The 25538-nt window shown below is 52.3% G+C and overlaps 1 protein-coding gene across 1 annotated transcript in view; it reads left to right on the forward strand.

The window, feature by feature from the left end:
- The first annotated feature begins 3035 nt into the window (after positions 1-3035).
- The window catches only part of SIM2 (SIM bHLH transcription factor 2), a 48706-nt gene continuing 26203 nt past the window's right edge, over positions 3036-25538 (forward strand). Inside the window, exons 1-4 of the mRNA XM_003895511.5 lie at positions 3036-3843; positions 13296-13378; positions 16720-16809; positions 23998-24106. Of these exons, the coding sequence (XP_003895560.1) occupies positions 3669-3843; positions 13296-13378; positions 16720-16809; positions 23998-24106 (457 nt within the window). The 5' untranslated portion in view covers positions 3036-3668. The remainder of the gene's footprint in view (positions 3844-13295; positions 13379-16719; positions 16810-23997; positions 24107-25538) is intronic.

Here is a 25538-nt window from a genome sequence, read left to right on the forward strand (position 1 = left end):
CCCGTTCCTCTTGGGGCCTGAATTTCTTCCAGATAAGTTTCCTAATGGAACATTTCTAAGAGGTGGGGTACGAGGCGGCTTGCTCGCACGCGCAGCGGGACAGACTGCGGGTGGGGAAGCCCCGAGAGCTCTGGACCTCAATGCGTCCGACCTCTCTCCACACCGCCCTTTTCCAGCCCCCAAACTCCCTTCATTCCCGACTCTGCAGGCTCCTTCAGGGCCGGTGGGTGAACCGCCATTTCTGACGGTGCCTCGGACTCGGGGGACGTGCTCTCCGTGTCTCCCTCCTGGGGCCCGCGAGGCTCGTCCGGGCGTTCTGAGCTGGGCGTTCGGCTTTAGGCCCAATACCCGGACCAGGAATTTCTTCTCCCGACTCCAGAAGGGAAAGACGTAGGAGGTGTCCCAACCTGCGGTCACCGCCGATGCTCCTGACCACTCCAGTGAGCACCTGCCCAGTACTTTTCCATTCCAACAGAGCTTCCAGCTTCATACTAACTGTCCCACATACGACCAGAGGGTATTAGCTCTAAGCGTCATTTCGGAGGGCCCCAGGCTCCCCCTCCGGCAGGGAGAGCTCCGGGACGGCCCCCACCAAGGATTGGGTTTCTTCCTTCACGATTCCACAGAGGCATCCCTGTCCTTCCTACCCGGGAAACCTCGAGGTACTCTGCGTGGTGCTATCAGGGACCCCAGACCCACAGCTGCGTGTGAGTGTGTATGTGTGTGCGCGGGCGCGTGTACGGCGAAAGGATGTGCTTAGGGGAGCTGAGTACACAATGCCTGCTTGGGCAACTGCTGGGCAGGCGTTGGGCCTGGAGGTATCTCACACCCACGTATCTTCCAGTATTCAAACACGGCCTTGCGCTACCTCCCATAGCGCGCGCTTTGAGCCCGCCTCTCGGACGCGTGAACAGAGGCTGTCCCTGGGAAGACAAGTGCACTTTCCCGTAAAATCCGGGAAATTTGCCTTGAGGAACGTTTCCGTTCTTGTTACTTGTCGGGTTTCTCCCACTTCCACTTAGCCATGTTTCTGCGATCTGGGTAATCCCTTTCAAGCCCGGGAGGAATTCTCCCGGGTCCATAATTGAGGGTCGGAAGTCGTGGGGGTGAGAAACGCATTAAATACTCCCGAAGCCCAGGAGGTGCCAGAGCGGGCTCAGGGGGCAGCCTGAGGAAGCTGCAGCAGGGGCTGGATCCGTAGCCTTTAACCCGTTGGAGCCCCTTCTCCCAGAGGCCCCGAGCCGGCAGCTGTCAGCGCAGCCAGGCGCGGGGTCCTGGGTGCGGAGGTGGGCCCGACTCGCCAGGCTTGGGCATTACAGACCCGCGCCGCTCGCCCACGGTCCTCTGCTCAAGCCGCTGCAACAGGAAAGCCCTGCTGGATCCGAAACCCCAAAGGAAAGCACAGTTCCTCTGCGCGTCCGGCTCGCGTGGCGTCGCGGTGTCGGAGCACCACGCCTACGAGCCCTGGCCACGATGTGGGCTCCGCGAGGGGCTAGGGACAGGCGGGGGTCGAGCCCGGGTTTGCGCACACCTTCCAGCCCCTGGAGAGATCCTGCTCCGCTTTGAAGGCCTTCGAACTTTTGACCTTCAAAGGAGTCCCTGGAAAAGGTCAGGAGCTCCCGCTGCAGGCACGGTTGCCGAAGGCCAGGCCTTCCTGGCGCAGGAGAGGGAAGGGGAGGGAAGAGGATACTAAGTCGCTGTCCGACGGCGAGTTTTCGGAGCAGCAAGCTCATGATCCCGGGCCAGGGGCGAGAGCAGTGACACCGGAAACCCAAATCTCCGCGCCCGCATCCGCGGCCGGGTGTCCTCCCGGCCCGTGCTGACCTCCAGGTCACGCACCCCCACTGCTCCACAGCTCTGCAGCCTGCAGCACACGGCCGAGAGTCCCCACATGATCTCGACGCCAAGGGAAGAAACTGCCCTGCGTCCTCTGCCCCTGTCTCTGGCCTGGGGGGCCTGGAAAGCTGCACTCCTGGAAGAGGTGGGGTTATGTGAACGCCACTGCAGGGGTGCGTGGAGGACTCTGGGTCGCACACCCATTTCCAGGCTGCAGGAGCCGGACAGGGAAGGACACAGGCGGGAAAAAAGGACTCTTTAAGTCCAAAGTGGCCCTGAAGGAGAGCTCCGGAATGCCCTGTGGCCGCGTCTGCAACGGAGTCTTCTGTCTCCAATTGCCTTCTGCCCCATCACCATGGGCCCCACCTGCGCCCACCCTGTGACCCTGGCTCAGCGACCTTCGCCCTTAAGCGCCCGCCCAACTGCGATTCCTCAAAATTCCGGCTGCGCTGAATCGGGCTGCTTTTGCTGCAGCCCAGGCAGTTGGGCCCTGTTTCCGCCGGCGCCCTGGGAGAGGCCTCGCCACCCGGCTGGGCTCCCCGGCCCCTCCCTTCCCCTGGCCCGCGAGCCCCTGCGGCCTCCCGCTCCTCCTGAGAAGGCGACAATTTCTTTTCACCTTAGTGTTTCGAGGACAGAAAGGGCAGAAGGGTCACTTCGGAGCCACTCACGCCGTTTTCTTGTGTGTGTGTAATGGGGGGAGGAGAGCCCCTGGCTTTCCCCTTTTCAGCTCTTGGACCTGCAACGCGGTGAGGGCGAGGACGCGGGACCAGCGCACACTCGGAAGGCTGGATCCTCCCGGGCAGGGCGCCTGGCCAACGCGCCGCCTCCTCTCGGCCGGGCCTGCTGGTGACCTGCCCGAGAGCCACAGGGGCGGCCTTGGCACCCCTCCTTCCCTCGCCCTCCCCGCCGCCCATCCTAGCTCCGGGGTCCGGAGACCTGCGCTCAGGAGCGGGTACCCGCGGCATGCGGTGTGCACTCACCGCGACTTCCCCGAGCCCGGGAGCGCGCGGGTCTCTCCCGGGAGAGTCCCTGGAGGCATTGACGCGGAGGCGCGCCTGTGACTCCATGACCGCGGCGGGGTCGGAGGCGAGATTCGCCGCCCCCGCCCCCGCCGCGGTCCCCCCCCCCCCCCCCCCCCCCCCCCCCCCCCCAGCTCCGGGACCCGGGCGGCCAGTGCTCCGCCCGAAGGCGGGTCCGCCATAAACAAACGCGGCTCGGCCGCACGTGGACTGCGAAGCTGCTGCGCCTCGCCACAGATCGCGGGCTCCGGCGCTGCGTCTCCAGGTACAGGGAGCCGCCAGGAAGGGCAGGAGAGCGCGCCCGGGCCAGGGCCCGGCCCCAGCCGCCTCCGGCCCGCTCCCCTCCGCTGGGCTCCCGCTCCATGGCTCCGCGGCCGCCGCCGCCCATGCCGCCCTCCAGTCCGGAGGGGCCTCGCCACAGCCGGTGCGAACACTGGGCGAAGGAGTAAGCATCGCCTCCGGCTCCGCGCCGGCCGCCCCTACGCCCCCAGGAAGGCAGAGGCAGGAGAGGCAGGAGGGAGGAAGCAAGAGCGAGCAGGAACGGGGCTCCGGTTGCCGCGGGACGGTCCAGCCCGGAGGAGGCTGCGCCCCGGGCAGCAGCGGGCGGCGCCGCCGTGTTGCTCGGAGCTCAGGCCCGGCGGCTGCGGGGAGGCGTCTCGGAACCCCGGGAGGCCCTGCGCACCTGCCCGCGGCCCACGCCGCGGACTCACCCGGCTCAGGGCGTCCCCTTCCCCATCCCAGCCGCCGCAGCACGAGCGGGGCTCCGCGGGCCTGGAGCACGGTCGGGTCTAATATGCCCGGAGCCGAGGCGCGATGAAGGAGAAGTCCAAGAATGCGGCCAAGACCAGGAGGGAGAAGGAAAATGGCGAGTTTTACGAGCTGGCCAAGCTGCTCCCGCTGCCGTCGGCCATCACCTCGCAGCTGGACAAAGCGTCCATCATCCGCCTCACCACGAGCTACCTGAAGATGCGCGCCGTCTTCCCCGAAGGTGAGGAGCAGGTGGGCAGCCGGGGACGCTGGGGAGCCCGGTGGCCTCGGCCCAGGCGGGAAGCTCAAGCCGGCCCGCCTAGAGGGGCTGCCGCGGCCTGGCGTCCAGAGCTGGGGCGTCTGAGGGAGGTTGCGTGAGGGTCTTCGGCTTCGGCGCTGGCTTGGAGCGAGGGGCCAGGGCCTTGGCGGCCCAGGCGACCAAACCCTCTCCTGGTCCAGGGCTGGGTGAGGGTGAATTACGAATTGTTCCAGGGGCAGGCAGTCCCCCAGCCTTCACAGCCTGCAGGTTCTTTCTGGTTTTGTTCTTTCTCCCTTTCCTCCTTCCTTCCTTCCTTCACCAATACATTCTGGTTTGGTTTGGATTTTTTTTTCTCTCTCTTTCTCCCTCTGTCTCTCTTTTTCTTTCTTTCTTTGTCGCCTTTTCTTTCTTTTTTCCTCTTTCTTTCATTCTGTCTCTCCTTCCTTCCTTCCTTCCTTTGCCAATGCATTGGTTTATTTTCTTTCCTTTTCTGCCTTCTTTCCTTTCTTTGGAAGTTCACCCTGGTTTTGTTTTGCTTGCTTGCTTTCCGCATTCCTTTCTTTCATTTTCCCTCCTTCCCTTCCTTCTTTTCTTTCTACAATTCCCTTTATTTTTCCTTCATTCCTCCCTCTTTTTTTCTCTTCCTGGAGGAGGTGAAGGAGGGTCGGCTTCACGTGCTGGGAGGCAGCGTGCATCACGGCGAGGCCCAGGCACTGCAGGCTGAGGCCACAGAGCGAGCACTTGTGCGGAGCCGGGCCCTCTAGTGAGGCTGGGGTGCGGGAAGTCAGGGCAGAAGAGACCACCACCCCCGCGCCGTTGGTGAGCTGAGATCCGGCTGAAAGAGAGGAGGCCGATTAATTCGAAAATGGCAGACGGAGCTGCCATTCTTTTCAGGATTGAAAATGTGTCACAGTGGGCCAGGGGCGCTGGGACACGCGGTCCCGAAGACTCGGAACCGGAAGAAATGGTGGCGCGCTGGGTGGGCTGCCCCGCCGCCCACGCTGGCTGCCGCTGGTGACAGTGGCTGCCCGGCCAGGAACCTCCGAGCAGCAGGTCTCAGGAAGGCCTGGTCACCACAACGTTCGTTTTTGGCGTCCCAAGCGTTCCGGGCCGCGTCTTCCAGCGCCTCTGCCCCCAGCGGGGTCGCTGCGGCCTGGCCCGAAGGGTTTGACTCTTTGCTGGGAGGCGCGCTGCTCATGGGTCTGCTGGGTCCTCTGGGCCCAGGAGCTGGGAGGGCTGCGGCGGCCTCTGGAGCCCCAGGAGCCAGTGCTGGGGTAGGGAGACAACTTCCGCTGCAGGGCGCCGGACGGTCGGTGCAGCACAGGCGACAGGTGTCCCTAGGCCGCAGGGCGCCTCCATAGCGCCATCCCCACCAGGCACTCTACTCGAAATCAGAGAGCTCGACCTTTTGCATTCGTCGCTGCCAAGCCTGTTATTTGTGCTGGTCGCTGGGTCTGGAGCTGCGCTTCTCAGCGCCTCACTGGTGGAGCGCGGAGGGCCGGTCTGCAAGCGCGGCCTCCAGCCCCGCGGCTCCCCTGCCCAGGAGCCGGGCGGACCGGGGAACACCCGGCAGCGGAGGTGGCTGGAAGAGGACCCTTGGCCTCTCCTGTGCCACCCGGCCCTACCGCGCGGCCCCGGGGCGCTCTCCTCTCGGGCGCGGCAGTCCTTCAGCCCAGCGCAGGTTCCTACCTTTCCTACCCGGAACCTGGCAAAAATACCCCGCTCCCAGCCCCTCCTGCTGAGAGCTGTTGCCCAAGGTGGTCGCTACTTGTCTGCTCAAGGGTGACCCCTTGGCAGAGAAGTAGGGATGATTCCACTCCGGTTGATGTTTCAGGGGAAATTAAAAGAGCATTCGGTTTTATGAGTCTCCTTCCCGCCGGGGGAGGCGTGGTGGTAACTGGTTTCCTGGGATGAGCGTTTCTTAACCGCATGCAACAAAGCAAGTGTGGAATCCAGACAAGAGGGCGCTCACTGCCCTCTGCCCCCTTTGGAAATAGAAAAAGCATTCGAAGAAACAATCCAAAGATTAAATGATTTGTGGACAGTGATTTCAATTAAACCAGAAATTAGTAAGGGAGGGCTGAGAAAACGCGGCTGCTCAAAAACTGTTCGCCGTGTGAGGGATTTCCCGGAGAGCCTGTGGAAAGCTGCGAAGTGGTGAGTGTACCGCTCAGCCGCCTTTAAACCGGGTCTGTGCGTTCTGGCTCTGGAAAGCAAGTCTCCAGGCATTTGGGCTGAGAATTGCTGGGCCCTGAGTTTGTGCGGGGTGGTCCTTCTGGGGGCCAGGACTTGAGCAGCTTGCTCTGGTGGCAGGTTTGGGAGAAGTTGAGGGGCCTCCTGTGTGTTTTTTGGGGGGGTGACCCTGGAAGTTGGCACTCTGGAAGGGAGCTGTTTGGCCCTAGAGTTTTGGAAAGGGCCCTGAACCTGTTTGGTCCCTCTCAGAAAGGGAAGGGAGCAGTGGCTTAGTCCCTCTGTCCTCCATTCCTGCGATGCCTGGGGTAGGGTAGACCTAGAGTGGGTGGACACATATCCTTGGAATTCGTCAGGACAGCCGCTCAGGGGCCTTAGCCCTCAGTCAGTCTGGGGCTGAGGAATAGGGAAGCTGGGAGCTTAGGGCAGAGGAGGAAGATGCATTTAGAAAGACCTCCATTATGCAAACAGGAGTCCATTTATGCAAACTGGTCACCCTTCCAGTAGCTCCAAAGAGTGGCATCTTGATTGATTTAACCTCTTCTCAGGGAACCTGTGTCTGTGAGGGAGGATACAGCTGCAGGGTTGGAATAGGGTCTGTCTGAGCTGCCAGGGTCAGGGTGGTGGCCCTAGGGAGGTTTTAGGGCCAGGGTGGTCCCGGGCTTTGGCAGGGGCTCTCAGATGGCCTTGGGCTCTCAGCTGCAAGGTGAAAAATACCATGAGGAATTGATCCGCCAAGGGCGGTCTTGTCTCAAAGCAAGTGGATTGCTGGGGTAAAGAATCTAGAGACCAACTTAGGACTCTGGGAGGAAAAACAAAATAAAAAGAATAGCATAGTGCTAAGGAACTGCAAGGATCACAAGATTAACCCTTCATATCTGGGGAAATTGAGGCCAGACATGACACAGGCCTTTCCCAAGGCCCCATAGCAAGGGCAATAGCAGACCAGTTGCTGCCACTGCGGTCCTGTGGGGCACGTTCTCACCCCACTGCACCCAGGAGGCTGCCAGCCTCTGTTCCTTTTAACCCAGATCTCCTCAGGTGATAAAACAGAAAAAGGAACTCAGAGGGGTCCCTGTGTGTAGGACGGAGGGAGACCACCAGAACCAGGGTAAGCACCTCACTCAGTAGCCAGTTCAATGGCTTGGGGATGCTTTCAACATTTACAGCCAGGGTTAAGTCCCCATTGTCATGCTGTGCTACTCGGCCTTGGTCTCCTTGTCTGTAAAATGGGCCCGTTAGCAATGCACAGGGTTGCTGTGACGAAGACTGAGGTCCCAGAAGCAGAACTATGCAGTGAGGGGGAATCCTAAGTGTTGTTCCTAGGCCACTCACCCCTTCCTGTGAGCTGCCCATGTCCCCTGGGTCAAAGGAGTCTTGAATGGCAGGGATGAAGGACTCACTGCCTGGACTTTGAAGATCCCTGCTTTCTGGGTGGCCATCTTTTCTCCCCTTTGACAGTGAACTAACAAATGGAAGGTAGATAGGACTGGGAAGAGGACAGGAGAGCAAGGCTGGCTTTGGACATGGGCTCAAAATGGAAAACTTGATGAGTCTTGGCGGGTGGTTAAGATAAGCTCCGGGCTGGGGCAGGGCTGAGTCCGGTGGTCAGCCGGCCCTCCCCAAAGTGGGCCCTCTGTTCTGGAGATACCGGCTTTGGAAACCGTGAAAGCATGCTGGCAGGCAAGCTCTGGTTCTTCCCTGGCCACAGCTGCTCCGAACTCGGGTTGCTCCCCGGCCATAGCTGCTCTGACCAAAGGCAGCAGGACGCAGGTCAGCCTCTGCTCGTCGGAGGTCAGAGGCAGGGCCTCCAGCACCAGACAGCAGTGCCACTGCAAACCTGGCACAACAGACTGGTCCCAGGACCCAGCTCAGTAGTGAAGTTGGAAACCAAGGTTAAGTCTCCCCATCTCCCTTTCCCAACCCGAAAGACCCAAGACGGGTGTGGGTGAAAGAGGGAGAAGGAATTGCTACTCCAGAAACTGTCATTTGCCCACACAAAAAGAGGTGGGGTTCAAGGTCTGAACTCTTCCAATGCCTGGGTGCCTTTGGGATTAAATTCAGCTGCAGGTGCCCCCATCACCACTTCCACCTGAGCACTCCAAGAGAAGCCAAGTTATCTTAGACATTGTTTCCCGGAATCAAAGCGACTTGATTTGGAGAGCTGGGTGAGGAGAAACTCACCTCTATACCTGTGAGGGCGTCATAGATGTGAGGCCATTCTCTACCTCCGCTGGAAAAAATGCAGATTAATTAAAGATCGACTGTTTAACAGAACAACGTAGATTTTTACAACTCTTTCCCCATCCCTGCTTTGAAGCCTGCCAGGCTGCAGCCGGGGATCCAGGAGGGAAAGCTCACAGGCGCAGAGGGGACAATCTGGGAAGTGGTAAAGGGGACACCCGGGCACAGGGCCTGTGCTTTCGTTGGAGGCGAGGAAGTGGAGCGCGCGCTGCAGATTCAGCGCGGAGCTAGAGGAGGACCTGGATCCCTGAACCCCGGGGCTGAAAGGGAGCCTCCGGACTGCTGTGCGTGCCGACCTCCTCGGAGCCAGCAGCTACTGGGGCGGCGTATGAACTGCCCAGGTCTGGGCACCGGCAGTGGGGGCAAGGGGCCTTCTGCCTGTCCTCAGAGCACGTAGGATACCCGCGGGCGACACGCCCGGCCAAGCTAGGAGCCTCCTTCCCTGCCCCTCCCCATCGGCCAAGGGAGACTTTCTTGGGGCGTCCCCACGACCACCCCCTTCTCACCCGGTCCCCAGTTTGGAAAAGGGCGCAAGAGGCGGGCTTTTCAGGGGCCCCGGGGAGAACAGGAGGGCTCCGAGGCGGGAGAAGGATGGAAGCGCGCAGATGCGCCCCAAATTGCGACTATTTACTGGGATCCTTGTGTGGGGAAAGGAGGCTTAGAGGCTCAAGTTGTAGGCTGTCCTAGAGCAGCGAGGCGAGGAACTGGCCCCAAACTCCCTCCTTACGCCCTGGCACAGGTTTCCGGCGCCTCGTGTTCCCAAGGGAGCCCCTGAGCCTACCGCCCCTGCAGGGGGGTCGTGCTGCGGCTTCAGGGTCGTAAACGCCGAGGTCGGGGGTGGCGGAGCTGTAGAGGCTGCCTGCGCGGAAAGCTCCAGGATCCCAAAATTTGCTTGCGTGGAGCAGGGAGCGGAAGAGGCAGCCAGTCCTCACCCTCCTCTCCCGCCACGCACATACCCTTCTTGACTTTGGAGTGGTTTGCAATCCGAAAGTGTGACCTTGAGTCCTCAGACGGCCGGCAACGCGCCAGAGGTCACGCTCCCCAGAGATACCCCTCTCCCCTCCCCTACTCCAGCTCCCCCTGGAGCGAGTGATAATTGGGGGAGGAGAGGCCGCAGTCAGGGAAAGGGTGGGAAAGCCAGAGAGGGCGGCACAAAGTGATGGCAGCCCGGCAAACACCGGGGCTTCGGGCTGGGCCGCGCTCATTTAATCCCACAAAAATCCCGTTTTGGAGGTGAGAAATAGAGGTTAAAGGTCGAGCCCTTCTGGAGATCAGACCGAGGCGACGGGCCCAGCTGGCGTCTTAAAGCAGGGAGGGGGAGTCGGGAGGAGGTGAGACCCCTGCACCCAGGTGGGGGCTCCCAAACGGTTCTGGATTTTCCACACTCCCAGGTCCGATTTTCCATGGAGGGCTGGGAGTAGGGACCGGCACCTTCTTGTTGTTAACCACATTTGATATTCACAAGAACCCTGTGAGGAGACTTTGTCACAGACGTTTTTAGATGCCTGAGGTTGCCGGAGGGGCAGTGAAAGAATGGCCGTCTAACCTGGTGTTCCTACCAGAGTCCAGGCCCTGTGTCCTGGGCTGGACCCACAGTCCCTGCCACCACCCAGAGGAAGGCACGAAGCTTGCTGCCTCCTTTACAGGTCTCCCTTAGGCGCCCTTATGAAGGGGGTCGGCCACCTCACAGTGCAGGAACTATCTCCCCGTTTGCTCCCAAAGTCTTCTTGGTGTGGTGCTGTTTATGGTCTCTGTGACCTGCATCTGGAGGTACCCCCAGGGCCAGCTTCCGGAGAGGAGGGATCACATGAAGGCAGTGTCTGTGGTGTGAGGAACCGCAGGCAGGGTGTGGAACCAACATGCACACACTCACAGGTGCTGGCGGGCAGCGGGGAATGAGGCGCTGGCTCCCTTTCCCTCCATTTCTCCCTGGGGGTCCCGGCAACCTGGCCATCCCTGACTTCCAATAGCACAGCCTCCCCACAGGTCCTGCAGGGAACTCCCCTCCCCCCAGTCCCAACCTCACCCCCCTCACCCCCAGCCCACCCCCACCCCTCCGGCAGGAAACCGCAGGCTGGATTGGGGACCCCTGGCTGCTACAGGAGAGCAGTGAGTGCTGGGAGCCGCTAACTCCGAGGCGCCTAGCCCAGACTCTTCTCATCCCCTGTTTTTGAAATAAAGCCCTTCCTTAATTCCAGATAAGGGCCACGTGCCCAGTGCCTCACTTTCGTGGGAGTGTATATCACTTCACAGTACCAAGACAATTTTCTTGCGTTGCAAATCTTCATTTAGTCTCTGCATTCAGACCAAAGTAGATTTTTATGAGCTGAGTGAAAAAACCTTGCCCACATTGGTTTCTAATGGCAGAACTGGCAGAGCCACCGCCCCAGGCTGGGGTGGCCTAGAGGCAGGGGTGCTTGGGAGGAACATCTAGCACCAGGCCACCTCCACCAGGTGGGAAAGGGTCGTTTGCACCAGATCTCTGCTGACATAGCGAGGCTTTGGGGAATTACAGAAAAACTATAATGATCTAAGAGAACAAGTTATCTTGAAGTGAGCGGGTATTTGAATTGTACAGACAATTGTCCGGTGTGCCCAATGCACTTTTGCATGTAGAGCCAGGGCCTTCGAGGAGGCTTTCAGGAGATCCTGGGCAGTGGAGTATGGTCTGGAGTTCATTTCAGTAGGTGCAGATTTCTCCCCGAGTCTTCCCTCCATGGGCTTTGCAAGAAGCCAGGGCCCAGAGGCCACGCTCACGCTAAATTTTTGTGGGTTCAAGTCCCATTGATCTAGCAAGGGTTTAGCTTAATTAAAGTGATTGATTTGTGTTCAGTTGATGCAGAGTGAAGTTTTGCAATCCTTGTGTGTTTCAGAAATTAAGCATAGTTTACTTACCAAGGGCTTTGAAGGCTTTTGGTCTTACTTAACCTAAATTTCTTTAGCACCAAACAGGGCAAAGGCGGCTCCAGGACAACTGCCCAACCCCAGGAACGACCCAGCAGCAGAGAAAAGGACAGCTGCCAGGGTGCATTTGTCCATTTTTGGAAATGAGAATTCCTGAGTCGTTAGTGAAGTCTTACTTCACCAAACCCCAGGACATTTATATTTTGGTTCTTGCCATTGCTGGTTAAATGGTTGCAAATGCTGCCGCCACGAGGCCTGGGAGGAAGGACCTGCTGCTGAGAGCACAGGGAGTGCTGCTGTGATCACGGTGGTGAGGGCGATTTCCCGGGATTAAAAAACCACCTCTGCCCCCGTGGTGGAGGCTGGAGGCCCCCGAATAATGAACTGTGATTGTATTCTCGGGATCATGTAGGTGGAAATTAGCCACCTCTTCAGCCAAGATAAGCCCCTAATTCCTTGAGCCCAGGAGGAGAAATTAAAGGTCATCCCTTTTTAAATCCGGAATACTTTTTTTTTTTTTTTTTTAAGTTTTTCGTTGCCGAATAGGGAAGGGTTTGCGAAGCCGCTGCCCTGGGCCGAGGTGCATTTTACGCTTCCAGAGGTCGAGGCCTCCAGAAACCGCGACGCCCTGGGCGTTCCTGGGAAGGCTGAGAGACCCAGGGTGACTGGGTGACTGCACAGCGACTCCTCGGGAACCCACTCGGGGTGCCCACTTGGAAGGGCTTTGAGGCCCCGGGAACGGTCTCCAGGATCTGCACGGCTAGTCAGGTTCCCCGTCCGTCGTATCCGGCCCTGCCCAGAGGCTCCTGCCTTTGGTTAGGTGCTCGCGTCACCGCACGAAGGCAGGCAGTGGGGGCTGGGGCTGGGGCTGGGCCTGGCCTGAAGTTCCTGGGGTCTGGGGAGGGCATCGTGGGTTGGGGCTGGGGGCGCGCCAGCAGCGTCTGCAGCTCGCCCCGCAGGGGTAGCAGCCAGGGTTCGGGCGCTAGGCTCGTGGGCCGGGAGGCGGCGGGCGTGTTGTCCTCCGGGGAGGTTGGGGTTCAGGCGGTGCACCGGCCCTCGCCATCTGGCGCGGCAGCCACGGCGCTCAGTGGAGGGTCTACGGCAAGGCTGCCGGCAGAAAGACTCCGGGGAGGGGTCGGGGGTTGTCCCAGCCCGCGCTAAGCGCCGCAGCCTCGCCCGGCTTTCCTGCTTCCTCGGAGTATGTAGGGCAAGCCTGGGTTCTCGCGGGGTGCAGCAGTCAGGCCGAGGGTGCAGCAGGAGGGGAGCCCCGATGGGCAGAGCCTTCTTTCTCCTGGTGCGTAATACCAGTTGGTAGCTTTTGGGGAGGTGGTGAGGAAGGGCAGGAGGCCTGTTGAGCGGAGGGGCCGGGGGATCCCTAATTATGTGACAAGGGACCCTTTCCAGTTTGGCCTGTGGCCCATCCTTCTCCCACCGCCCCCAGATTGGAGTCTGCTCTCGGGGAGCCCCCAGGTAAATCCCTCCCAGGCAGACAGTTTCGGATTGGAAGGAGGACCGCGCTCGCAGGGCGCCTGTGAGAGCTGGGAAGCCCAAGGGGTAGCGTGTAGGGGGCTTTTTATGCGGCAGGAGCTGCCTCCTGGGCGGTGGGGACTTTTTGTCTCAGCCTCTCTGCCTTTGGGAAAACCAGGAGTTGCCGGAGAAGCAGGGAAAGAAAGGAGGGAAGGAAGGAGGGTCCTTGGGGGAATATTTACGGGTCAAATCGATATCCCCGTTTGGCCACGAGAATGGCGATTTCAAAGCAGATTAGATTACTTTGTGGCATTTCAAATAAAACGGCAATTTCAGGGCCATAAGCACGTGGGCGACCCGCGGGAGCTGTGGGCCTGGCAGGCTCACACGGGAGCCCGGGCTGCCGGCCGCGGCGGGGATTTCTCCCCCGGCCTTTTCTTTTTTCACCAAGGGCAAAGGGACGACGGCGAGAACACAGATGGCGGCTGCGGAGCCGGGGAGGCAGCGTGGGGACGCGCAGGACTCGTGGGGTGGGCTGGCAGGGTGCAGGGGTTCCGCGTGACCTGCCTGGCGCCCAGGCATCGGGCTGGGCGCTGCAGTTTACTGATTTGCTTTCTTCCTCCGTCCAGGTTTAGGAGACGCGTGGGGACAGCCAAGCCGCGCCGGGCCCCTGGACAGCGTCGCCAAGGAGCTGGGATCGCACTTGCTGCAGGTAGAGCGTCCGCACCAGGGGAGGAGCGCAGCCGCCGCAGGCTCCCTTCCGACCCCGCCACCCCAGCCTCCAGGCGCCCCTTCTCCAGGAGGGCCGGGCAGATCCAGAGGCTGCCGGGGGCTGGGGATAGGGGTGGTCCCCATTGCGGAGGGATGGACGCTTAGCATGTCGGATGCGGCCTGCGCCAAACCTACCCTAACCCTACATCTGCCCCCACACCCCGCCGAAAGCCCCAGGACTCCCCAGGCCACCTGAGACCTAGGCCAGGGGCGCCTCCCGAGCGTGGTCAAGTCCTTTCCAACCTCACTTCCCTCGGCAGCTTCCACCCAGAGCTTGCTCTGTGCCAGGCGCTAGGGCCGGAGCAGCAGCAATGATCCGGCTGCTCTGAGCTCTAAAGCATTCGGCCGCTGCGTGTGTGCGGGGGGCGCAAGCACGGAGAGACAGTATCGATAATAGAATATTAACAGGGGCACTTGTCCAGAGCTTACTGCAGGCCACATTCAGTTCCGGACTTTATTGGCTTCCCCTTCCCATCTAGAGTGCGTTCTCTTTTTTTGCCTTGTTTTTGTTTGTTTTTTGTTTGTTTGTTTGTTTTTGTTTTTTGGGGGGGGGTTGTTTGTTTGTTTGTTTGTTTGTTTTTGAGACGGAGTCTCACTCTGTGGCCCTGCCTGGAGTGCAATGGCACTATCTCGGCTCACTCCAACCTCCATCTCCCGGATTCAAGTGATTCTCCGGCTTCAGCCTCCCGAGTAGCCAGGATTACAGGAACTCGCCATCATGCTTGGCTAATTTTTGTATTTTTGTAGAGATGGGGTTTCACCACGTTGGCCAGGCTGGTCTCGAACTCCTGACCTTTGATGAGCCGCCCACCTCAGCCTCCCAAAGTGTTGGAATTACAGGCGTGAGCCAACGCGTCTTGCCTGGGTTCTGTTTTTAACTTCATTTTTTTTAGAGGAGGAAATTGAGGCACAGAGAGGTTAAATAACATGTCTAAGGTCACACAGCAAAAGGTGGAGTGGGGTTAGCCCATTGGCCTAGCTCTAGAGCCCAGCCGGATAACCAGAACTTGGTGAGGCCTCCAGGCTCTTGCTTGGTTTGGAGCCAGGTGCTTAGCTCCCCGAGCCCGGGGCCATTCACCCTGCAGGAGCTGCACGCGCCACCCTGACCTCAGCTGGCAGCAGAGGGGCTTTGTGGGTCGTCGGGGTAGCCCTGGGCACAGCTCGCCACTTCCAGGTGGGCGGTTGGCGCTGGCTGGGGACAGATCCCAATCTTTCAAATGCCCTTTACAGAGCCTCATCAACGACCCAATTCATTCCCCCACTCCTGTCATTTGTCTCTGCCATCGAAAAATGCCTACCGAGAGCTGCTCTGCATTTCCGCCCTCTATTTTGTGTTTTACTTTAAAATAATAATTTAAAAAATGTTGGCTGCAGGATGCCATGACTTAGGTCAGCGAGTCAGCCGCTAGCTCTGCATTTCCAAAAAGCAGATCTTTTCACAACTCTCTTGCCCCAAGTGCCCTAGTGTGGTTTAGTTTTTAAAATGCATGCCTGCGGAAGAGAAGACCCGGGGAATATTTGAAACCCCGAGCTTTTACAACATAAAGCGCATGGTGTGGCCGCGGCGGGTAATGGCGCTCTGGGAGCCCTGCCCAGGCGGCCTCTGCTCCCCCTCCTTCACTTCCAGCTCCGAGCTGGGTGTGTTGCAAGTTTCATACTCCTACATATTATAAGTGACACTAATATCAGGGACAACTAAGTGCTGGGGAACTTCAATGAAAACCTGGTTGGCAAAGTCAACACCCCCAGACTTCTGCATGCTACATTTCTTTAATTAATTCCGGAGTAGTGTGTGGACGGGTGTCTTTGCAGTTATTATACATGTAAGTGAATTAGGTCATTTGAAGCTACGAAGTCATACCCAACATTTTCCATTAAGAATGTTATTTTTTTAGCTACTGCTGGCAACTTTTAGAATTTAATTATGATAATTTTCCTCTTTTCCTCATTATCCCAGAGATGGCTGGTTGTGAAATACTTTTTCACTAAATGTGTCTCTTTAATGATTTTGGAGTTAAGAAAGCATGCCAAATGCACCAAGACATTTATAACTTTAGAAATTGCTGTATAGTTTATATTTTTGGAACACCACAGGTTTAGGTGGGAAAATATTTTGCAGCTGAGTTAGAAACTTGAAAGTTAGACTAATAATCAAGATGCTGATTTTCAACCTTAGCATCAGGGAAGGTAATGATAGTTTAGTTGGCAAAGACTTTTTGCAGCAAACTGTATTTGAGACAGCAGAATCCAAGGATATCTTTCAAGATTCACTTACACTACATTCTTTTTAGCCCCCTCTCTAGGGGTAGGGGGGAGGGTGGCTTAGAAAAACCAAAGGTAATCTGGTTTCAATTACATGCTGTAAAAATAGAATTTGTGGCCAGAAATTAATTTGGAATATTTTTTATGGGGGCAGCATTGTGGGTTGCATGAGTCTTTCACCAACTTTATTGCTTTCTTTTGGTTCTGGATCTAAAATATGAATGAGTAAATAAAATACAGTTTCCTTTTTCAAAAATAATTTAGTCTTTTTATCCTCGACACATAAACATAATCATTACCTTTTATTTGTCTTAATTACCTCTTATAGTTTTACTTTATTTTTGAGGGTTAGCCAACTTAGGAAAAATCAGAATTTCATTTGGGTAGTTTTCATTTTTCAGAAGTTGATACTTTTCCTCCTCGAATTTTGCAAAGGTTATTTGATCTCTTGCAAATTCTAAATAATTAATTCTGTAGACATAGTCTGGTAAAATAACCAGGTATTTTGTTTTATTTTCTGGGCAGTGGTAGTGTTCGGAATTTATTATTCAAATGGTACTTAAAGGTAACTAGAAAATTGTGGCAAATAAAGCGTATGTCCTAGTGGTATAAATGACTGCCAATTATGACATAAAATGGTCTATATAGTGGTAGATTTTCCCCTAAGTACCATAGAACTCCGGATTTGTACTAAGTGCTAAAATAACCCAAACAAGAAAGCTACTACATTTAAACTGAGCATAATAGGAATTCTCAAATGTTTTGCATGATTTTTGTGATGTGGATGTATGATTGTTTCTAAAGTGCTTTAAAAGCATTTCAGAGCCTGGACTGGGAACTAAACCCTGGGTGCTGTTTCCTACAGTCCTTTTTAAGACCGTGGGCTTTGTTTTTGCATTTAGCAAGCATATGTTGATGGTCATATTTGATGCATCCCTCCATCCCAGTGACTGTACCATTGTTAGATTTAACTCTAATGTAGAATGATCATCTCTTATTCTGACATTTTATCTTTTACAGACTTTGGATGGATTTGTTTTTGTGGTAGCATCTGATGGCAAAATCATGTATATATCCGAGACTGCTTCTGTCCATTTAGGCTTGTCCCAGGTGGGTATTGCCTAATTCTTTGTGCAACCAAAATATTAAACGAAGTGATAGCAGATTTTGACAGCCTTGCCCAACTTGAAAATGCGTCTGTTTAAGTGTTTGCTTTTGTGTAGGAACATAACCCCAAATTGCAAAATCCTCTTCTCAGGACATCCTGCAGGGGCTTTCTTCTTCATATTACGTTTTATTTTTTACTTTCTTTTTCCCTTGGGGTTTCATGACCAGTGTGTCTTCGCCACATCAGCTTTGTTCCGAGACTCTGTCCCATACCTGGACTATCTGCTTACATAGTAACGCTAGATGCCCTGAAAAGAGCTTCACAAAGGAACATGTTTCAGTACACACTTGCTGGTCTGCACATGGTATTATGAGTTGCTATAAAGCAAGAGGTAAGCTGATGTGGAACATGGATTTTATGCAGAACGTTCTTTGGGGAGAGAGAATGGGGAGAGGTAGATTTATGAGTGTTCACATGGAATTCAGGGTCATTTTTCCTGACTTTTTCCAGTTCAGTGGTCGTTTCAGCAAAGCATTTTATATGCTTGTGATAGAAACTCATAAAACTCAGTTTACTACTGTTTTGAACAGCAAGATTTCTTTAGAACATCTGAATATTACCAATTTTTCTGGAAAGATGAAATCATCTTCTTAAAAAGGTCCATCGTTTCCTTAGAGGAAAGAGGGGGACTTAGCTCTGTCTCTCCCTGGCAAGCCAAGGGTTTGGTGGGGGATTTGGGGCTCCCTGGGCCCGTTGAATGTTTGAAAGGGGAGAGTGTAACTGATCATTCTCATTCACGTGCCTGACTTAACAAATGCGCATGATGATTTTAAAAGCCACATTTTAAACTACATATAGGGACTAACTGTTTCTTCACATTGTGAACTATCAGAGTGATTTTTCACCATGACTGAAGACACACTAGAATTAATGATAGATACAGCAGATGGGTTCCAGAGAGGCCCATAAGGAATTTGAATTACAACTGCCTCCTAATGTAGTTAAGCCAAAATAAAACATGCCGATTAATGTGGCTTCAGTTTGCTCAATGAAAAACAAAATGACCACATTTGGCAACCTGCATCTGGTGTACTCTTTTTGTTTTTCTGCCAATACTTTTTTTTTTTAATAAACTTGCTGTTTGTTTACAACCTTCTCTTCCGATGTATGGATATCCTCATCCAGGTCCACGTGGGTTTATATAACTCCGTGTTTCTTAGGCAAAGCCCTTTAAAATGAATTACATATTAAATTGATTTGGAAGTTTTTCTCTTCCTCTTTTCTGCTTTTATCAAACCAAGTCTCCCAAATACAGTTTACTAAGGCTTGGCCCTTGTATCTATGTGACTCAAGAGATTGGCGTACTTGTAGAATGGGAACTACTGTGGGAAATAGGAAATTTACTATTTTCCATAGTTATTAGGTTGGTGCAAAAGTAAATGTGGTCTTTCCATTACTTTTAATAGCAATGACTGCAATTGCCTTTGCACCAACCTACTATTATTCTCTGAATTTTTACCTTCCCCTATTTGGAATTATTCAGGGCCCTTAAGTTGTACCTAGACTAGTTTCTACTTCTGATTTGGCCTGATTACTTACCTTTTTTAATCGTTTACAAAACCTTTCGTAGTCTTACAGTAATGTCACAAACACAACAAAACGTTTCACACACTTTTAAAGATGACTGATCGAAAATCTTAAATAAGTAAAGTCACTGTTATCAAATATTAAATTTAGATCTGAGCTCCCTAGCAGTCAAAGCAAAAAGGGAAATGCATTCAGTTATACAGTTTTCATTGTCTGCTAGGGCTCGTTCTTAACCTACTTGAACCTTGTAACTTAAATAATAAAATCATGCCTGCTCTATCTGTCTGTAAGGATCGTGGTGAGACACAGATCAAAATGCCTATTTCCTGTGATTTACAAACTATAGGGAGCAACACAAAATCCAGGCATACCCACAGTTTCATTAGAACAAAGTTGCTTTCAGTAGAGTCCTATTAGGGCTGCTTGGTCATTTGGAATGTCCTGGCCCATCAGGAGGTACTGTGCACATCCCAAGAGATCCAGTTCATTCAGTCAGGCCATCCAAGTTAGCCTCTCTGTAGTTATTTTTCTCTTTTTAAGTGGAAAATAGAATTGATTGATTATAAACACAATAATTAAGAAGGACCAGAATATTGGATAGGTGACAAGTCTGCCTCCTGTTCGTGATTGACTCCACGCAAGGAAATCCAGGCAGCCTCGCAAGCTGAAGCACTCTATTTCCTCATGATCATAATGCAGCAGGAAAACTTCGCCTCATAATTTTGAGAGAGGAGAGGGGTTAGGCACTACCATTTTCTAAGAAAGCTGTAGAGATACATTGTCTCTTTCTCTCCAGCAGAAGTAACAGTTTCTAAAAAGATAAGTCTGATCATCTGCCTAGAGCAACTGATTTTTTCTGATTTCTCCACGGGGCTGTGTTAGCATCAGTCCACAGCTACAAAAACACTTTAGTGCCGACGTGCCCTCTTTGTCCGTGTCTAGGGAGCGTTCCGTGGCGAACTGTTTAAATAAGCAACAACAAACTTTTCTCTCAAATATGCCTCCTGTTCATGATTAACTCCATAGAAGGAAATCTAGGCAGAATCACAATGTGTATTTTTTTCTGTCTTCTTTACTTAAATAGCAAAATAAAGTATTGAATAGGATGTCAAATACCCAACTGGTCTTTTAAACATTTTTGCACATTTTAGATTATTTTTTAAAAGTCAGGCAAATGTATCAAGCATGAGACCTTTATTAAAACGGGCTTAAATTTTTTTTTAAGTCACGAGAGAGAAAAGTGTTAATAAAATTTTACCCAGTAGTCAGAGTAACCTTTTAAACAGAATTTCTGATGAATAATGATAGTAGTAATAGCTGATACATGCTGCTCTTCTGCGTTCCAAAAGCTTTCAATCACCTTCAGTGACATTATCTCATTAAGTAAAGATGTCTTTCACGTTAATTCAGCCTTAAACTTTATGTTAAAAGATAATAGAGAATGTAAGCCCCTAGATCTGCTATAATTGTGTGGAAATTCCCTGCAAAGTGGTATTTTTTGTTTTGTTTTTGGTCTAACCTCTACTAAGTAACTATCCAAATTCTCTATTTGAGGGTATAGAAATGATTCTTTATGGGTTATAAGCCCATCTCCATTCCAAGTGTTTTATTAAGCCTTACTTGAACAAGTGTTGAAATAAATCTACTTCGTATGGCAGAGCTTTTTAGTTTTTTGTGTGTGTTTGTTTCCACTTGTCAACAAGTGATTGTTGCTGACAAACTTTGGTACTAAAACAATGACAGAGACAACCATAAAATGCCAGGTGTCTCCTCAGCCCAGGGTCCAAGCGTCAGGCAATAGAGAGGCAGGCTTTAGCCTGCAATTCCCTTTGGTGGACACACTCACACACATGTCCACACACAAAACATCTAGACAAGTTTCTATCTACGCGGATGAGGTAGAGTCGGGACAGCAATCTTTTTCCATGCATGTTTACTAAATGATTTAGTTCCATGTGCTTTTTTGGTTAATGCAATTATTTTACTTTTATTTAGGGAGGAGGGAAAAAATGCCCCTTGTAGCTGCTGTATACATTTTCAAGTATCCTTGAGTTAAGTGTCCTCACTCACATTGCATACAGTTATATCGCATCTAGGTAACTAGTATGCATGTTCAGATAAATATAGGTATGTATGACATAGCTGTTTATGAGACACATAAAAGAATGTCTTATTTGAGATTGTGGCCAGAAACAACCATAAATATATCGATGATGTGTGGAGGTACAAGACCTAATCCTTTCACTTTTGAAATGAAGACAAAAGACAACATATTATGTTTGTCGACATAACTTGAACCCTGAAACCCAAACCATTTTATTTTAAAAATGCTTAATTTACCATACTCAGCAAAACACCCAGAGTACGTGCATTTTCAGAGTGCCAAGCGATTCTGCCCTTCCCCACAGAATATGTGCATTTAGTGCTGTATTTATCATGTGTAGTTTTCTTGGCAGGAAGAAAAGCTATTCAGCAAGACATAAAAAAGCTCTTACTAGGAAAGCTATCCATTTTGTAGTTAGCAGGGTTTTACAAATACTAAAATATCACATGGAAGGTCTGTTTTAATAAGGCTGATGTATGAGACCCAGGGAGTTTTATAGCGACAACCATAATTTTTTTTCTTTTTTCTTTTTTTTTTTTTATGTGAAGTAGTCACATTTCTTTCAATGTTCAAAAGCACAGATAGATACGTAAATACAGGAAACACCATGTCAACCATAATTTTGAGTTAAGGTCAGGACTGTTTTATCATTCCAAAATTTGTTATTTAAAGACATTTCCGTTATTTGAAGGCTGTTTCACTTCCTAGACAGCTCTGGAGTTTTCATGTTCATTTTGTCACAGACCCGAGCCTTCAGAAAACCAAGCCTTTCATCTGTGCAACCTCACCCTTCTCATTCTTCAAACACATGTGATGAGAATGGGAACACTGAAAACACAAGAAGCTACTCTGGGATTAAAACGCAAATCTAACCCTTAATAAGCACAGATGGAAGGTCTTTCTGCAAGGATATGAAGATGTTTCCCGAAAACACATCAGTTACTTTTTTCTAGAAAAGAACTTTGAGCAAACCAGAATTATTCTTTTTCCCTAAAAACATGGGGAAGAGAGAAATGATAGGCCAATATAACATTTCTTTATTTTGTTATTTTTTCATTTTTTAAATAAACTGTTGAAATTGTGAGTTAATATATCTTTTCTTTTCTTTTCTTTTCTTTTTTTTTTTTTTTTTTTTTTTTTGAGACGGAGTCTTGCTCTGTCGCCTAGGCTGGAGTGCAGTGGCGCGATGTCGGCTCACTGCAAACTCTGCCTCCCGGGTTCAAATGATTCTCCTGCCTCAGCCTCCCGTGTAGCTGGGAGCACAGCTGCATGCCACCATGCCTGGCTAATTTTTGTATTTTTGGTACGACATGATTTTGCCATGTTGGCCAGGCTGGTCTTGAACTCCTGACCTCAGGTGATCTGCCTGTCTCGGCCTCCCAAAGTGTCAATATATATTTTCTTAAGACAGCTCTCTTATTTTTTAGCCTCTGTCACTCCGCACCTGGACAGGCCTTCCCAGGGCATATTCATTGCCACCCTGAGGAAAAAGGAAATGGTCCTGTCCCAAATGGTTGACTTACATGTTGCCAGTTTATTTAAACTTTTTAAGGATTAACAGGAATGACTTGAAAGAAGAATGTTCAGTTTTTATTATTTTTCTTAAATGAAATCCTGTAATAATTTTTCAGGGAGGCAAATGTCCGTTTGGGAGATCTATTGAGAAAGTGCCAGGCTTGGGAAGTGGGTGTTAAGTAAAGGGTAGGGAGGATTCCTCTAATAGGATTCTCTCTGTTGCTCTGTTTGCATAATATTGGAAGGAAACATTCCATGAATAATGTGAAAAATAGAACTGTGAGAGCCATTTTAGGGACAAGATGACTTAGCAGGCCAGAAGTGTAATTTATTCTGAATAAGAAGGCAACTCGCTCATCTTAACAAATTGGAAGAACTGGTTCGGAGGACTGCGACAGATCACTTCACCACTCCACTACCCCTTGGTCCCAAGTTAAAGCTGATGGCCTAGATGCTAATCTGGAACGGCAGCTCCCAGGAGAACTTCTCCACTAAGCAGCTGGCTGGGTTGTCCTGTTGCGTGAGGTGGCACCGTCAGGACGGCCGCTTTGCAGATAATCATGTTGTCTGTTCTCTGATGGAGAGCCACAGGCTCCCGGCGACACCTCCAGCAAGACACTAAAAATAACAAGGGGGTGACTCGGGACAAGACGCATCACGAGCCTCCTTTTGTTATCTTAAGTTACCCTCTCTCCTTAGGGCAGGGTCGAGAAGGAGTTCTCCAGACCCACCCAAGATCCTTCGCCACCCAAGGACGGTTTCCCAGTGCTTTCAGTTTCTTCTCAGGCTGGGCACTGGGGCTCCTCTTGGCGGTGGAGGAAGTCCTACCACTGCCCCTGGGCCTCCACTGAACAATGCTGGGGTACACCGACTCACTTTCCTTGTCAGCCACCCTCAGCACTATTGATTATAGCTCTAAAAATAGGATCCACCCACCACTGCTCAGAAGGCTGCTCTGCTAGTCATTTCTAGAACATTCTGTGCCACTGTCCATCTTAAGGTGGGTGGAGGCCCAGGTGTTGAGACTCTGTATCATATCCTCTCCTGGTACTTACGTTTGGGAGAACATTTGAAAGTTTCTCAAGTTCGAGAATTCAGGCCTCCAGGGACCTCTGTGTAAAAATTGTAACTATGATGGGTATTTTCCCGGGGCCATCATTCCTGCAAAGTGACATGGACATGCTGTCCTCTGTGGGCTGTGTCTGGAAAGAGGTGGCGTCGGACTGTTGAGGCAGCAACCCCAGGATATAATCCCCACATAACGAGGCTCTCTGGAGCAGGCCCAGGCCTAGGCCCTCCCGCAGGTCACGCACAGCCCCAGCCACGCCCCTGGGCGGGAGCCACAGAATTAGCACAGTCATTGCGGACTGGGAGGGCCAGAGAAACATTGCTGGCAATCTGAGAGAGGCCTGGCAGCGCCTGAGGGCACAGCTCAGAGCCGACGAAGAAAGGGCCTTTGTCTGAGTTCGTATCCTCCTCGGGCGCACTGGGGCCCCCACCGTGGCTGGCTGGTCGGCCTCAGAGTGGACAAGACTCCCACAGGGAGCGCAGTGTGGACAGGACAGCTGGCCTCCTGGCCGGCCAGTCCCCTCAGATCACCAGCAAGGGAAGGACAGGTACCCTGGCCTGGGTCCGTTTCAAGCCCTCTTCTGTATGAAGGATGCTGCCCAGGCCAGCAGCGCCGCCCACCTCTGGCACCCACCTTTTCCACCCTTTGCTTTCAGGTCCTTCCTGCTAAGGGTTCTCTTGGCTCCAAGCTCAAGCCTCAGTGCCCTGGCCGTTTTAGACAGTGTGGGAGACAGTTCAGAGCTCTGAGCTCTGTTGAGAAGAGAAAACTGTTTCTGCATTTGGCAAAGGCGTGGGTTGTCAGCAGAGATCAAAGTTCTGTTCCTGGCAGGGTGCGCACCTGTGACACACCTTGCCCCTCCCCCTGCACCAATCCCAGAGGAGTGGTGGCATTTCTGACCCTTCCCTTCCACGGCAGGTGGAGCTCACGGGCAACAGTATTTATGAATACATCCATCCTTCCGACCACGACGAGATGACCGCTGTCCTCACGGCCCACCAGCCGCTGCACCACCACCTGCTCCAAGGTATTCCATCCGGAGGAAAAAAACCAGACTAAAAGCAAGGCGATGTTCCTAAATGGAACTCAGGGCTTTGCTTCCCACATCTGCCAAGTGGCTGGGCATGACTAGGACTGCCCAGCCCAGGTCTCTCCAATACACACACAGCACCCACCATGTGGGGATTTGCATTTATACCTGTGTCTTTTAAGCCAATATTCATCACACTGCTACTGTTGGCCAGAAACTGTGTTGAGTGCTAGGCAGAAGAGGAAAGTGTTGCAAGCCTGCTCCCCTCATTTGCTGTTGGTTCAGAGTTGCGTTACAGCATCACGGGGCTAGACCAAGCTTCTCCTTAACCAAGATGCCAGGCCTAAAACTCGGGGGTCAGGGTTGGTCCATGACATTTCATGGGGAAAACTACATATGTGTTTCCTCCGGTTGAAATTTGGCATTTCCTTTGCTTCTGATTATAGATAATAAACCATCTTGGGATCACTAGTACCTGTGGTTTTGCCAACAACAGAAATCACAGATATTTTCCATATCATATTAAAGTTTTGCAGGTGTTTTTTTGTTTTTTTTTTTTTTTTTTTTTAGACGGAGTCTGGCTCTGTCGCCCAGGCTGGAGTGCAGTGGCCAGATCTCAGCTCACTGCAAGCTCCGCCTCCCAGGTTCCCGCCATTCTCCTGCCTCAGCCTCCCGAGTAGCTGGGACTACAGGCGCCTGCCACCTTGCCCGGCTAGTTTTTTGTATTTTTTTTTAGTAGAGACGAGGTTTCACCGTGTTAGCCAGGATGGTCTCGATCTCCTGACCTCGTGATCCGCCCATCTCGGCCTCCCAAAGTGCTGGGATTACAGGCTTGAGCCACCGCGCCCGGTCAAGTTTTGCAGGTTTAAACGTATTGCTTATGCCCACATGCCTACTTCAAATTTCAGGAGTTCTGAGACCTGCTACTGAATCTTCTTATTTATGTATTAATAAAGCAGCACATTTATATCCATATCACTGTGTTGAAATATTTCGATAATTATTTTCCAATACAATTGCTTTTTTGGTAATCTTATATATTTTATTTTATGTATTTAAAAATGTTACTCCAAGTAGGCATCTGTAGGTTTTGTGCTGCGGCACAAATCATTAAGAAGCCCTGGTCATTACACAAATGACTCCTTAAATTTCAATTGCGATGAGTGCTAGGAAGACACAGAAGGACTTCTTCCAGGGGCCCTGGCCTTTTAACTCCCTCCAACCATCGAGTGAGGCCAACAGGCCTCTTGACAAATGGGTCTTGTGTGTGCTTTGGACTATAGTACCCAGCTTGGCCAAAATACCCCAGTGGAACAAAATGCAAAAGAAGAGGCTTTAAGGATGATGAGAATGGAGTAGTTGGCTGCAGGAAAAAAAGGAGTTGCATTCTTATTGCTGGCTTCTGGGAGGGCAGTCATTCTCGGGCTGG

The sequence above is a fragment of the Papio anubis genome, chromosome 4, assembly GCF_008728515.1.
Source record: "Papio anubis isolate 15944 chromosome 4, Panubis1.0, whole genome shotgun sequence".
Classification (NCBI taxonomy): domain Eukaryota; kingdom Metazoa; phylum Chordata; class Mammalia; order Primates; family Cercopithecidae; genus Papio; species Papio anubis.